The following is a 16,663-nucleotide window of genomic DNA, read 5'->3' on the forward strand; positions in this document are numbered from 1 at the left end:
TGCCATGATCCACGTCACTTACCATGCACAACTGTGGGCGCACACTATGCCATGATCCACGTCACTTACCATGCACAACTGTGGGTGCGTACTATGCCATGATCCGCGTCACTTACCATGCACAACTGTGGGCGCACACTATGCCATGATCCACGTCACTTACCATGCACAACTGTGGGTGCGTACTATGCCATGATCCGCGTCACTTACCATGCACAACTGTGGGCGCACACTATGCCATGATCCACGTCACTTACCATGCACAACTGTGGGCGCGTACTATGCCATGATCCACGTCACTTACCATGCACAACTGTGGGCGCGTACTATGCCATGATCCACGTCACTTACCATGCACAACTGTGGGTGCACACTATGCCATGATCCACGTCACTTACCATGCACAACTGTGGGCGCACACTATGCCATGATCCACGTCACTTACCATGCACAACTGTGGGTGCGTACTATGCCATGATCCGCGTCACTTACCATGCACAACTGTGGGCGCACACTATGCCATGATCCACGTCACTTACCATGCACAACTGTGGGCGCGTACTATGCCATGATCCACGTCACTTACCATGCACAACTGTGGGCGCGTACTATGCCATGATCCACGTCACTTACCATGCACAACTGTGGGTGCACACTATGCCATGATCCACGTCACTTACCATGCACAACTGTGGGCGCACACTATGCCATGATCCACGTCACTTACCATGCACAACTGTGGGTGCGTACTATGCCATGATCCACGTCACTTACCATGCACAACTGTGGGCGCACACTATGCCATGATCCACGTCACTTACCATGCACAACTGTGGGCGCACACTATGCCATGATCCACGTCACTTACCATGCACAACTGTGGGCGCACACTATGCCATGATCCACGTCACTTACCATGCACAACTGTGGGCGCACACTATGCCATGATCCACGTCACTTACCATGCACAACTGTGGGCGCACACTATGCCATGATCCGCGTCACTTACCATGCACAACTGTGGGTGCGCACTATGCCATGATCCACGTCACTTACCATGCACAACTGTGGGTGCACGCTATGCCATGATCCACGTCACTTACCATGCACAACTGTGGGTGCACGCTATGCCATGATCCACGTCACTTACCATGCACAACTGTGGGTGCACGCTATGCCATGATCCACGTCACTTACCATGCACAACTGTGGGTGCACACTATGCCATGATCCACGTCACTTACCATGCACAACTGTGGGCGCGTACTATGCCATGATCCACGTCACTTACCATGCACAACTGTGGGCGCACACTATGCCATGATCCACGTCACTTACCATGCACAACTGTGGGCGCACACTATGCCATGATCCACGTCACTTACCATGCACAACTGTGGGCGCACACTATGCCATGATCCACGTCACTTACCATGCACAACTGTGGGCGCGCACTATGCCATGATCCACGTCACTTACCATGCACAACTGTGGGTGCGCACTATGCCATGATCCACGTCACTTACCATGCACAACTGTGGGTGCGTACTATGCCATGATCCACGTCACTTACCATGCACAACTGTGGGTGCGTACTATGCCATGATCCACGTCACTTACCATGCACAACTGTGGGTGCGCACTATGCCATGATCCACGTCACTTACCATGCACAACTGTGGGCGCACACTATGCCATGATCCACGTCACTTACCATGCACAACTGTGGGCGCACACTATGCCATGATCCACGTCACTTACCATGCACAAATGTGGGCGCACACTATGCCATGATCCACGTCACTTACCATGCACAACTGTGGGCGCACGCTGTGCCATGATCCACGTCACTTACCATGCACAACTGTGGGCGCACGCTATGCCATGATCCACGTCACTTACCATGCACAACTGTGGGTGCACGCTATGCCATGATCCACGTCATTTACCATGCACAACTGTGGGCGCACACTATGCCATGATCCACGTCACTTACCATGCACAACTGTGGGTGCACACTATGCCATGATCCACGTCACTCACCATGCACAACTGTGGGTGCGCACTATGCCATGATCCACGTCACTCACCATGCACAACTGTGGGTGCGCACTATGCCATGATCCACGTCACATGCCATGCACAACTGTGGGTGCGCACTATGCCATGATCCACGTCACATGCCATGCACAACTGTGGGTGCGCACTATGCCATGATCCACGTCACTCACCATGCACAACTGTGGGTGCGCACTATGCCATGATCCACGTCACATGCCATGCACAACTGTGGGTGCGCACTATGCCATGATCCACGTCACATGCCATGCACAACTGTGGGTGCGCACTATGCCATGATCCACGTCACTTACCATGCACAACTGTGGGTGCGCACTATGCCATGATCCACGTCACTTACCATGCACAACTGTGGGTGCACACTATGCCATGACCCTAGTCACATGCCATGCACCCAGCTTTTCTGCTCTATCCCCAGTGTATACAGCAGAGGTCCTCAGGGCACTCCAACGGGCCAGGTGGTAAGTATATCCATGCTTGGCCACAGGTGACTTAATTAGTGCCTCAGTCAATTTGATTTAACCATCTGTGCTGAACCAGGGATATACCTAAACTCTGGCCTGTTGGGGGGCATTGAGGACCGCGTTTCAGAACCTCTGTTATACAGTATAGTGGGATTCAATTACCATCGATGCCGCAATGTAGCGCACACATTATCTGCACCTGTGTCAGCCAATCATTGTGCACTCTGACACACACCTCTGTGAGCATGCAAGGATGCCGCTGCCAGTGTGCCACACCTACAGCGCCTCGCCCCACAGCTGAGCTGCCTCCGTGTCTGCCAGCGCACTGCGAGTGACACAAAGCTCTGCGGCTACACTGTATCAGTATTACTGTGAGACAAACACACACAAAGGGAAACACACACACACACACACACACACACACACACACACACACACACACCTGGACACATACACACAAAGGGAAACACACACACACACACACACACACACACACACACACAAAGGGAAACACACACACACACACACACACACACACACACACAAAGGGAAACACACACACACACACACACACACAAAGGGAAACACACACACAAAGGGAAAAACACACACACACACACACACCTGGACACATACACACAAAGGGAAACACACACAAACATACCATGGGGTAAATTTACTAAGATGGGAGTTCTATTGAAGATAGGATGTTGCCTATAGCAACCAATCAGATTCCAGATATCTTCTAGAAGGTGCTAGATAAATGAGAAGTAGAATCTGATTGGTTGCTATGGGCAACATCCCATCTTACATAGAACTCCCATCTTAGTAAATTTACCCCCTAGACACACAGAAACATGCGGACATATACTCACAGAGAAACACACTGGGACATACACACCTGGACACACAACAGACACATTCTAACAGTGACAGACAAACACACACACACACACACACACACACACACACACACACACACACACACACACACACACACAACCTAGACATATATATAGGGATATATGAAAACATTCACACAGGGACACACACACAGACACACTCACGCAGGGACACACACACACACTCTCACGCAGGGACACTCACACACAGGGACACACATACACACAAACAGGGACACATACACACACTCACACACACAGGTACACATACATACACACACACACACACACACGGACACATACACCCTCACACACAGATACACATACACACAGGGACACATACACACACACACACACACACACACACACACACACACACAGGGACACACATACACACAGGGACACACACTCACACACAGGGACACATACACACACACACACGTACACACACACACAGGGACACACACACACATACATACACACACACACACACGGACACATACACACACACACACACACACACAGGGACACACACACAGGAACACACAGGGACACACACACGGACACACACTCACAGGGACACATACACAGGGACACACATACACACTCACACACAGGGACACATACACACACTCACACACAGGGACACATACACACTCACACACAGGTACACATACACACACATTCACACAGGGACACACATACACACACAGGGACACATACACACACACACACGCACACACAGGGACACATACACACACACAAAGGGACACATACACACTCACTTACACACAGGGACACATACACACACAGGGACACATACACACTCACAGGGACACACAAACACACACAGGGACACATACACTAACTCACACAGGGACACACATACACACACAGGGACACATACACTAACTCACACAGGGACACATACACACTCTCACACAGTGACACACACACACACGGACACATACACACACAGGTACACATACATACACTCACAGGGACACATACACACTTTCACACAGGGACACACATGCACACACAGGGACACACATACAGGGACACACGCACACACGGACACACACACACACGCACACACAGGGGCACATACACACGCACAGGGACACATACACACGCGCACACAAGGACACATACACACGCACACACAGGGGCACATACACACACAGGGACACATACACACACACACATACATACATACACACACACACACACACACACACACACACACACACACTCACACACAGGTACACATACATACACACACACACACACACACACACACACCTACATATACACACACACACACACACACACACAGGTCACACACACACACACACACACAGGTACACACACACACATTCACACAGGGACACACATACACAAACAGGGACACACACTCACACACACACACACACACACACACACACACACACACACACACACAGGGACACATACACACACACACAGGGACACACACACACACACACACACACACAGGGACACATACACACTCACTCACACACAGGGACACATGAACACTCACAGGGACACATACACACATACACTCATAGGGACACATACACACTAACTCACACACATACACACACAGGGACACATACACACTCTCACACAGGGACACACACACAGGGACACACACACACACAGGGACACATACACACGCACACACAGGGGCACATACACACGCACAGGGACACATACACACGCGCACACAAGGACACATACACACGCACACACAGGGGCACATACACACACAGGGACACATACACACACACACACACACACACACAGGGACACATACACACTCACACACAGGGACACATACACACACACAGGGACACATACACACAGGGACACACACACACAGGGACACACACACACACAGGGACACACACACACACACACACACACACACACACACACAGGGACACACACACACACAGGGACACATACACACACACACACACACACACACACACACACACACACAGGGACACATACACTCATAGGGACACATACACACACAGGGACACACACACACACACACACACACACACACACACACACACACACAGGGACACATACACACACACTCACACACAGGGACACATACACACACACTCACACACAGGGACACATACACACACACTCACACACAGGGACACATACACACACAGGGACACACATACACACACAGGGACACACACACGCACACACAGGGACACACATACACACGCACAGGGACAAACACACGCGCACACAGGGGCACATACACACACAGGGACACACACATACATACATACATACACACACACATAGGGACACATACACACGGACACATACACACGCACACACACAGGGACACATACACACGCACACACAGGGACACACACACACACACACACACACTCACAGATACACACAGGGACACATACACACACACACTCACACACAGGGACACATACACACACTCACACACAGGGACACACACACACTCACACACAGGGACACATACACACACACAACACACACACACACAGGGACACATACATACATACATACACACACACGGACACATACACACACGGACACATACACACTCACACACGCACACACAGGGACACATACACACTCACACAGGGACACATACACACTCACACAGGGACACATACACACGCACACACAGGGACACATACACACACTCATATACAGGGACACACACACAGGGACACATACACACACACGGACACATACACACACAGGGACACATACACACACACACACACACACAGGGACACATACACACACAGGGACACATACACACTCACAGGGACACACAAACACACACAGGGACACATACACTAACTCACACAGGGACACACATACACTAACTCACACAGGGACACATACACACTCTCACACAGTGACACACACACACACACCCACGGACACATACACACACTCACAGGGACACATACACACTCTCACACAGGGACACACATGCACACACAGGGACACACATACAGGGACACATACACACGCACACACAGGGACACATACACACGCACAGGGACACATACACACGCGCACACAAGGACACATACACACGCACACACAGGGGCACATACACACACAGGGACACATACACACACACACACAGGGACACACACACACACACACAGGGACACATACAAACACACAGGGACACACATACACACGCACAGGGACACACACACGCGCACACAGGGACACACACACACGCGCACACAGGGGCACATACACACACAGGGACACACACACATACATACACACACACATAGGGACACATACACACGGACACATACACACACGGACACACGCACACACACAGGGACACATACACACGCACACACAGGGACACATACACACACACTCACACACAGGGACACATACACACACACACACACACACACACACACAGGGACACACATACACACTCACACACAGGGACACATACACACACACAAACACACACAGGGACACACACACACAGGGACACATACATACATACACACACACGGACACACACACACACGGACACACACAGGGACACATACACACTCACACACAGGGACACATACACACAGGGACACACACTCACACAGGGACACATACACACGCACACACAGGGACACATACACACACTCATATACAGGGACACACAGGGACACATACACACACACACACAGGGACACACATACACACAGGGACACATACACACACACAGGGACACATACACACACAGGGACACACAAACACACACAGGGACACACACACTCTCACACAGTGACACACACACACACACACACACACACACAGGTACACATACATACACTCACAGGGACACATACACACTCTCACACAGGGACACACATGCACACACAGGGACACACATACAGGGACACATACACACGCACACACAGGGACACATACACACGCACACACAGGGGCACACACACACACACACACACACACACACACAGGGACACACATACTCACACACAGGGACACATACACACACACACACACACACACACACAGGGACACACATACTCACACACAGGGACACATACACACACACACACACACAGGGACACATACACACAAGGGCACACACACACACACACACAGGGACACACACACACACACACACACACACACACACACACACACACACAGGTACACATACATACACACACACCTACATATACACACACACACAGGGACACATACACACACACACACACACACACAGGTACACACACACACACACACGTACACACATACACATTCACACAGGGACACGCATACACAAACAGGGACACACTCACACACGCACACACACACACACACACACACACACACACAGGGACACATACACACACACACACAGGGACACACACACTCACACACAGGGACACATACACACTCACTCACACACAGGGACACATACACACTCACACACAGGGACACATACACACACACACACACACACACAGGGACACATACACACACAGGGACACATACACACACAGGGACACATACACACTAACTCACACACACACAGGGACACATACACACTCTCACACAGGGACACACACACACGGACACACACACACAGGGACACATACACACACACACAGGGACACATACACACACACACACACACACACTCACACACAGGGACACATACACACGCACACACAGGGGCACATACACACGCACAGGGACACATACACACGCGCACACAAGGACACATACACACGCACACACGGGCACATACACACACAGGGACACATACACACTCACACACAGGGACACATACACACACACACAGGGACACATACACACACACACACACACACACACACACACACACACACGGACACATACACACACTCATATACAGGGACACACAGGGACACATACACACACACAGGGACACACATACACACACACACACAGGGACACATACACACAGGGACACACACACACACACAGGGACACAAACACACTCACCCTCAGGTCCCGGGTCACCCGGCTCCTTCGTGTTTACACCCGGCTCCTTCGCCCCACGTGCCCGCACGCCTGGTTCCGGGTGACACACGCACACACACAGGGACACATACACACAGGTACACATACACACACACACGGACACAAACACACACACACACAGAACAGGGACACACACACAGGGACACATACACACACACACACACACACACAGGGACACATACACACTCACACAGGGACACATACACACACTCACATACAGGGACACACATACACACACACACACACGGACATACATACACACTCACACAGGGACACACACACACACGGACACATACACACACACAGGGACATACATACACACTCACACACAGGGGGACACACACACAGGGACACACATACACACTCACACACAGGGACACATACACACACACACACAGGGACACACACACACACACACAGGGACACAAACACACACACAGGGGGACACACACACACACACACACACACGGACACACATACACACTCACACACAGGGACACATACATACACACACACACACACACACACACACAGGGACACATACACACACACACACACGGACACACACACACATACACAGGGACACATACACACACAGGGACATACACACACACACAGGGACACATACACACACAGGGACACACAAACACGCACACAGGGACACATACACACACACACACACACACACACACAGGGACACACATACACACAGGGACACACATACACACACTCACACACAGGGACACACACACACTCACACACAGGGACACACACACACACACACACAGGGACACATACACACACACACACACAGGGACACATACACACACACACACACACAGGGACACACACACACACACACACACACACAGGGACACAAACACACTCAACCTCAGGTGACGGGTCACCCGGCTCCTTCGTGTTTACACCCGGCTCCTTCGCCCCACGTGTCCGCACGCCTGGTTCCGGGTGACACACGCACACACACAGGGACACATACACACAGGGACACATACACACAGGGACACACACACACACACACACACACACACAACAGGGACACACACACAGGGACACATACACACACACACAGGGACACATACACACACACACACACACACACACACACACACAGGGACACATACACACACTCACATACAGGGACACACATACACACTCACACACAGGCACACACACACACACACACACACACACACACACACACACAGGGACATACATACACACTCACACACAGGGACACACACACACACACACACACACACACACACACACACACACAGGGACACATACACACACACACACACACACAGGGACACACAAACACACACACACACAGGGACACATACACACACAGGGACACACACACACACAGGGACACACACACACACAGGGACACACACACACACACACACACACACACAGGGACACATACACACACAGGGACATACATACACACTCACACACAGGGACACATACACACACACACAGGGACACATACACACACACACACGTACACATACACACACAGGGACACATACACTCATAGGGACACATACACACTAACTCACACACATACACACAGGGACACATACACACTCACACAGGGACACACACACACAGGGACACATACACACAGGGACACATACACACACACAGGGACACATACACACAGGGACACATACACACACACACAGGGACACATACACACACGCACACACAGGGACACACATACACACGCACACACAGGGACACACACAGGGACACACATACACACGCACAGGGACACACACGCGCACACAGGGACACATACACACGCGCACACAGGGGCACATACACACACAGGGACACATACACACACACACACATACATACATACATACACACACACACACATAGGGACACATACACACGGACACATGGACACATGCACACACAGGGGCACATACACACACACAGGGACACATACATACACACACACACATACACACACACACTCACACACAGGGACACATACACACACACACACACACAGGGACACACATACACAGGGACACATACACACACACACAGGGACACACACACACACACACACACACACAGGGACACATACATACATACATACATACACACACACACGGACACATACACACACACACACAGGGACACATACACACTCACACACAGGGACACATACACACACGCACACACACAGGGACACATACACACTCACACAGGGACACATACACACGCACACACAGGAACACATACACACACTCATATACAGGGACACACAGGGACACATACACACACACAGGGACACACATACACACACACACAGGGACACATACACACACAGGGACACATACACACACAGGGACACATACACACACACACACACGGACACACATACACACTCACACACAGGGACACATACACACACACAGGGACACATACACACACACACACAGGGACACACACACACACACACAGGGACACAAACACACTCACCCTCAGGTCCCGGGTCACCCGGCTCCTTCGTGTTTACACCCGGCTCCTTCGCCCCACGTGTCCGCACGCCTGGTTCCGGGTGACACACGCACACACACAGGGACACATACACACAGGGACACATACACACACACACACACACACACACACACACACACACAGAACAGGGACACACACACAGGGACACATACACACACACAGGGACACATACACACACACAGGGACACATACACACACACAGGGACACATACACACATACACACACACGGACATACATACACACACACACAGGGACACACACACACACACGGACACATACACACACACAGGGACATACATACACACTCACACACAGTGACACACACACACACACACACACACACACACACACGGACACACATACACACTCACACACAGGGACACATACACACACAGGGACACACAAACACACACACACAGGGACACACACACAGGGACACACACACACACACACACAGGGACACACATACACACTCACACACAGGGACACACACACAGGGACATACATACACACACACACAGGGACACACACACACACACACACACACACAGGGACACATACACACACAGGGACACATACACACACAGGGACACACATAGACACGCACACAGGGACACACACAGGGACACACATACACACAGGGACACATACACACACTCACACACAGGGACACAAACACACTCAACCTCAGGTCCCGGGTCACCCGGCTCCTTCGTGTTTACACCCGGCTCCTTCGCCCCACGTGTCCGCACGCCTGGTTCCGGGTGACACACGCTCCCGCCCTCTCTCTCTCACCCGGCCCCGCCCAGCAGCAGGAGGCCACGCCCTGGGCGCCAGTCCCGCCCTCCGCTGCTCCCCGGTCCCGGCTGGCGGCGGCTGCAGCGCATATAACCGGGCTGGCGGCGGCGGTGGGGGTTCTTACACACACAGGCCGGAGCGGCTCACCCCCGGTACCACACAGCCCGGCACCGGGCGGCTCCTGCCCCCCCCGCCCTGCACACAGCGCCCCCTCTAGTGTTACCCTCTATATACCGCTCTACGGTAAGTGTCTGCGCCCCTGACACGCTGCAGCCCGGGGAGGCCTGGCCCCAGGGGGCACTATCAGGATAGCCCTCACCTCCCCCCGGTGCACCCTCTGCGGCCATTTACCAAACCCTGGCCCTTATTGTGAGGACTCACCCCGGGGCCCATCCGCCTCTCACCCCGGGGCCCATCCCGGGGCCCATCCACCCCTCACCCCGGGGCCCATCCGCCCCTCACCCCGGGGCCCATCCGCCCCTCACCCCGGGGCCCATCCGCCTCTCACCCCGGGGCCCATCCACCCCTCACCCCGGGGCCCATCCACCCCTCACCCCGGGGCCCATCCACCCCTCACCAGCAGGGGCCCTGCACCATCTCCTTACCCTGCTTTCTTCTCCATTCCAGCTGCTGCACCCCATCCTCCATCCCCAGGAGCCCCTGACATGCCCATCATGAGGTAGGCACTGCCAGGCAGGGTGGCACCTCCACCCTACAGCAGCCACATTGCACACACCCTGCATGTATATAAATATCTTTATTTTCCTGTATTTCCAGCAGCTGCAGAGCGGAGACCCAGGCAGCGGGGGAGAGGACGGTGAGCTCGGCACCGCACTGCAGGAAGAGGAAGGCAGATGTAGCTATTGTAAGTGACTACAAAGCGCCATGTGTGCTGCTGCAGAGCCCCCCGCACACTCAGTTATCCCTGCAGAGCCCTCCGTTATCCCTGCAGAGCCCCCCACACACTCACCAATATCCCTGCAGAGCCCCCCGCACACTCACCGTTATCCCTGCAGAGCCCTCCGTTATCCCTGCAGAGCCCCCCACACACTCACCAATATCCCTGCAGAGCCCCCCGCACACTCACCGTTATCCCTGCAGAGCCCCCCGCACACTCACCGTTATCCCTGCAGAGCCCCCCGCACACTCACCGTTATCCCTGCAGAGCCCCCCGCACACTCACCGTTATCCCTGCAGAGCCCCCCGCACACTCACCGTTATCCCTGCAGAGCCCCCCGCACACTCACCGTTATCCCTGCAGAGCCCCCCGCACACTCACCGTTATCCCTGCAGAGCCCCCGCACACTCACCGTTATCCCTGCAGAGCCCCCCGCACACTCACCGTTATCCCTGCAGAGCTCCCCGCACACTCGCCGTTATCCCTGCAGAGCCCCCCCGCACACTCACCGTTATCCCTGCAGAGTCCTCCGTTATCCCTGCAGAGCCCCCTGCACACTCACCGTTATCCCTGCAGAGCCCTCCGTTATCCCTGCAGAGCCCCCCGTTATCCCTGCAGAGCCCCCCGCACACTCACCGTTATCCCTGCAGAGCCCCCCGCACACTCACCGTTATCCCTGCAGAGCTCCCCCCGCACACTCACCGTTATCCCTGCAGAGCTCCCCCCGCACACTCACCGTTATCCCTGCAGAGCTCCCCCCGCACACTCACCGTTATCCCTGCAGAGCTCCCCCCGCACACTCACCGTTATCCCTGCAGAGCTCCCCCCGCACACTCTCCGCTATCGCTGCAGAGCTCCCCCCGCACACTCACCGCTATCGCTGCAGAGCTCCCCCCGCACACTCACCGCTATCGCTGCAGAGCTCCCCCCGCACACTCACCGCTATCGCTGCAGAGCTCCCCCCGCACACTCACCGCTATCGCTGCAGAGCTCCCCCGCACACTCACCGTTATCCCTGCAGAGCCCCCTGCAGCACTCGCTGCAGAGCCCCCCGCAGCACTCACCGCTATCGCTGCAGAGCTCCCCCGCACACACACACACACACACACACACACACACACACACACACACACACACACTCACCCACAGTTATCCCTACTTCTGCAGTGTCTGCCGGACCCAGATGAGAGCCTGGAGCTGATCCAGATGACTAAGAAAAAGCAATGTGAGCACATGGTAAGTATTGCTAATGCCTATGCAATGTGTATCACCCGTCGCAGCATGTGCCTATACTGGGGTGTGCAGACTGGTATTGTGCGCTCAGTAGGTGCATTTGGTTCCCAGTATGTGCGTGCCTTTGGAAAGTGTATATACTGTACAGTGCGTTTGCTGCATGCCTGAGGAAAGTGTGTGCGCAGTGCGTTTGCTGCATGCCTGTGGAAGTGTGCGCAGTGCGTTTGCTGCATGCCTGTGGAAAGTATGTGCAGTGCGTTTGCTGCATGCCTGTGGAAGTGTGCGCAGTGCGTTTGCTGCATGCCTGTGGAAAGTATGTGCAGTGCGTTTGCTGCATGCCTGTGGAAGTGTGCGCAGTGCGTTTGCTGCATGCCTGTGGAAAGTATGTGTGCAGTGCGTTTGCTGCATGCCTGTGGAAAGTGTGTGTGCAGTGCGTTTGCTGCATGCCTGTGGAAAGTGTGTGTGCAGTGCGTTTGCTGCATGCCTGTGGAAAGTATGTGCAGTGCGTTTGCTGCATGCCTGTGGAAAGTGTGTGCGCAGTGCGTTTGCTGCATGCCTGTGGAAAGTATGTGCAGTGCGTTTGCTGCATGCCTGTGGAAAGTGTGTGTGCAGTGCGTTTGCTGCATGCCTGTGGAAAGTGTGTGTGCAGTGCGTTTGCTGCATGCCTGTGGAAAGTATGTGCAGTGCGTTTGCTGCATGCCTGTGGAAAGTGTGTGTGCAGTGCGTTTGCTGCATGCCTGTGGAAAGTGTGTGTGCAGTGCGTTTGCTGCATGCCTGTGGAAAGTATGTGCAGTGCGTTTGCTGCATGCCTGTGGAAAGTGTGTGCGCAGTGCGTTTGCTGCATGCCCGTGGAAGTGTGTGTGCAGTGCGTTTGCTGCATGCCTGTGGAAAGTGTGTGCGCAGTGCGTTTGCTGCATGCCTGTGGAAAGTGTGTGCGTGCAGTGCGTTTGCTGCATGCCTGTGGAAAGTGTGTGCGCAGTGCGTTTGCTGCATGCCTGTGGAAAGTGTGTGCGCAGTGCGTTTGCTGCATGCCTGTGGAAAGTGTGCGCGCAGTGCGTTTGCTGCATGCCTGTGGAAAGTGTGTGCGTGCGGTGCGTTTGCTGCATGCCTGTGGAAAGTGTGTGCGTGCAGTGCGTTTGCTGCATGCCTGTGGAAAGTGTGTGCGCAGTGCGTTTGCTGCATGCCTGTGGAAAGTGTGCGCGCAGTGCGTTTGCTGCATGCCTGTGGAAAGTGTGTGCGTGCGGTGCGTTTGCTGCATGCCTGTGGAAAGTGTGCGCGCAGTGCGTTTGCTGCATGCCTGTGGAAAGTGTGTGCGCGCAGTGCGTTTGCTGCATGCCTGTGGAAAGTGTGTGCGTGCGGTGCGTTTGCTGCATGCCTGTGGAAAGTGTGTGCGTGCAGTGCGTTTGCTGCATGCCTGTGGAAAGTGTGTGCGCAGTGCGTTTGCTGCATGCCTGTGGAAAGTGTGCGCGCAGTGCGTTTGCTGCATGCCTGTGGAAAGTGTGTGCGTGCAGTGCGTTTGCTGCATGCCTGTGGAAAGTGTGTGCGTGCAGTGCGTTTGCTGCATGCCTGTGGAAAGTGTGTGCGTGCAGTGCGTTTGCTGCATGCCTGTGGAAAGTGTGTGCGTGCAGTGCGTTTGCTGCATGCCTGTGGAAAGTGTGTGCGTGCAGTGCGTTTGCTGCATGCCTGTGGAAAGTGTGTGCGTGCAGTGCGTTTGCTGCATGCCTGTGGAAAGTGTGTGCGTGCAGTGCGTTTGCTGCATGCCTGTGGAAAGTGTGTGCGTGCAGTGCGTTTGCTGCATGCCTGTGGAAAGTGTGTGCGTGCAGTGCGTTTGCTGCATGCCTGTGGAAAGTGTGTGCGTGCGGTGCGTTTGCTGCATGCCTGTGGAAAGTGTGTGCGTGCGGTGCGTTTGCTGCATGCCTGTGGAAAGTGTGTGCGCAGTGCGTTTGCTGCATGCCTGTGGAAAGTGTGCGCGCAGTGCGTTTGCTGCATGCCTGTGGAAAGTGTGTGCGTGCAGTGCGTTTGCTGCATGCCTGTGGAAAGTGTGTGCGTGCAGTGCGTTTGCTGCATGCCTGTGGAAAGTGTGTGCAGTGCGTTTGCTGCATGCCTGTGGAAAGTGTGCGCGCAGTGCGTTTGCTGCATGCCTGTGGAAAGTGTGTGCGTGCGGTGCGTTTGCTGCATGCCTGTGGAAAGTGTGTGCGCAGTGCGTTTGCTGCATGCCTGTGGAAAGTGTGTGCGCGCAGTGCGTTTGCTGCATGCCTGTGGAAAGTGTGTGCGTGCAGTGCGTTTGCTGCATGCCTGTGGAAAGTGTGTGCGCGCAGTGCGTTTGCTGCATGCCTGTGGAAAGTGTGTGCGTGCAGTGCGTTTGCTGCATGCCTGTGGAAAGTGTGTGCGTGCAGTGCGTTTGCTGCATGCCTGTGGAAAGTGTGTGCGTGCAGTGCGTTTGCTGCATGCCTGTGGAAAGTGTGTGCGCGCAGTGCGTTTGCTGCATGCCTGTGGAAAGTGTGTGCGTGCAGTGCGTTTGCTGCATGCCTGTGGAAAGTGTGTGCGTGCAGTGCGTTTGCTGCATGCCTGTGGAAAGTGTGTG

At 53.9% G+C, this 16,663-nt stretch overlaps 2 protein-coding genes across 6 annotated transcripts in view; one reads left to right on the forward strand and one right to left on the reverse strand.

The window, feature by feature from the left end:
* LOC134969843 (uncharacterized protein F13E9.13, mitochondrial-like) overlaps positions 1-12,585 on the reverse strand; it is a 30,689-nt gene extending 18,104 nt beyond the window's left edge. The window contains exon 1 of one of the 3 annotated variants that reach the window (XM_063946041.1): positions 12,554-12,585. In XM_063946041.1, the coding sequence (XP_063802111.1) occupies positions 12,554-12,570 (17 nt within the window). In that variant the 5' untranslated portion in view covers positions 12,571-12,585. Of the gene's footprint in view, positions 1-8,543; positions 8,645-11,836; positions 11,918-12,553 lie in introns of those variants that run through there. The other 2 variants (XM_063946043.1, XM_063946042.1) reach the window with 2 other exon arrangements.
* The window catches only part of CCNE1 (cyclin E1), a 31,593-nt gene continuing 26,966 nt past the window's right edge, over positions 12,037-16,663 (forward strand). Inside the window, exons 1-4 of one of the 3 annotated variants that reach the window (XM_063946039.1) lie at positions 12,037-12,191; positions 12,576-12,627; positions 12,729-12,813; positions 14,014-14,082. In XM_063946039.1, coding sequence (XP_063802109.1) covers positions 12,614-12,627; positions 12,729-12,813; positions 14,014-14,082 — 168 coding nt within the window. In that variant the 5' untranslated portion in view covers positions 12,037-12,191; positions 12,576-12,613. Of the gene's footprint in view, positions 12,192-12,575; positions 12,628-12,725; positions 12,814-14,013; positions 14,083-16,663 lie in introns of all 3 variants that reach the window. The other 2 variants (XM_063946038.1, XM_063946040.1) reach the window with 2 other exon arrangements.

This window comes from Pseudophryne corroboree, chromosome 11 (genome assembly GCF_028390025.1).
Source record: "Pseudophryne corroboree isolate aPseCor3 chromosome 11, aPseCor3.hap2, whole genome shotgun sequence".
NCBI lineage: Eukaryota > Metazoa > Chordata > Amphibia > Anura > Myobatrachidae > Pseudophryne > Pseudophryne corroboree.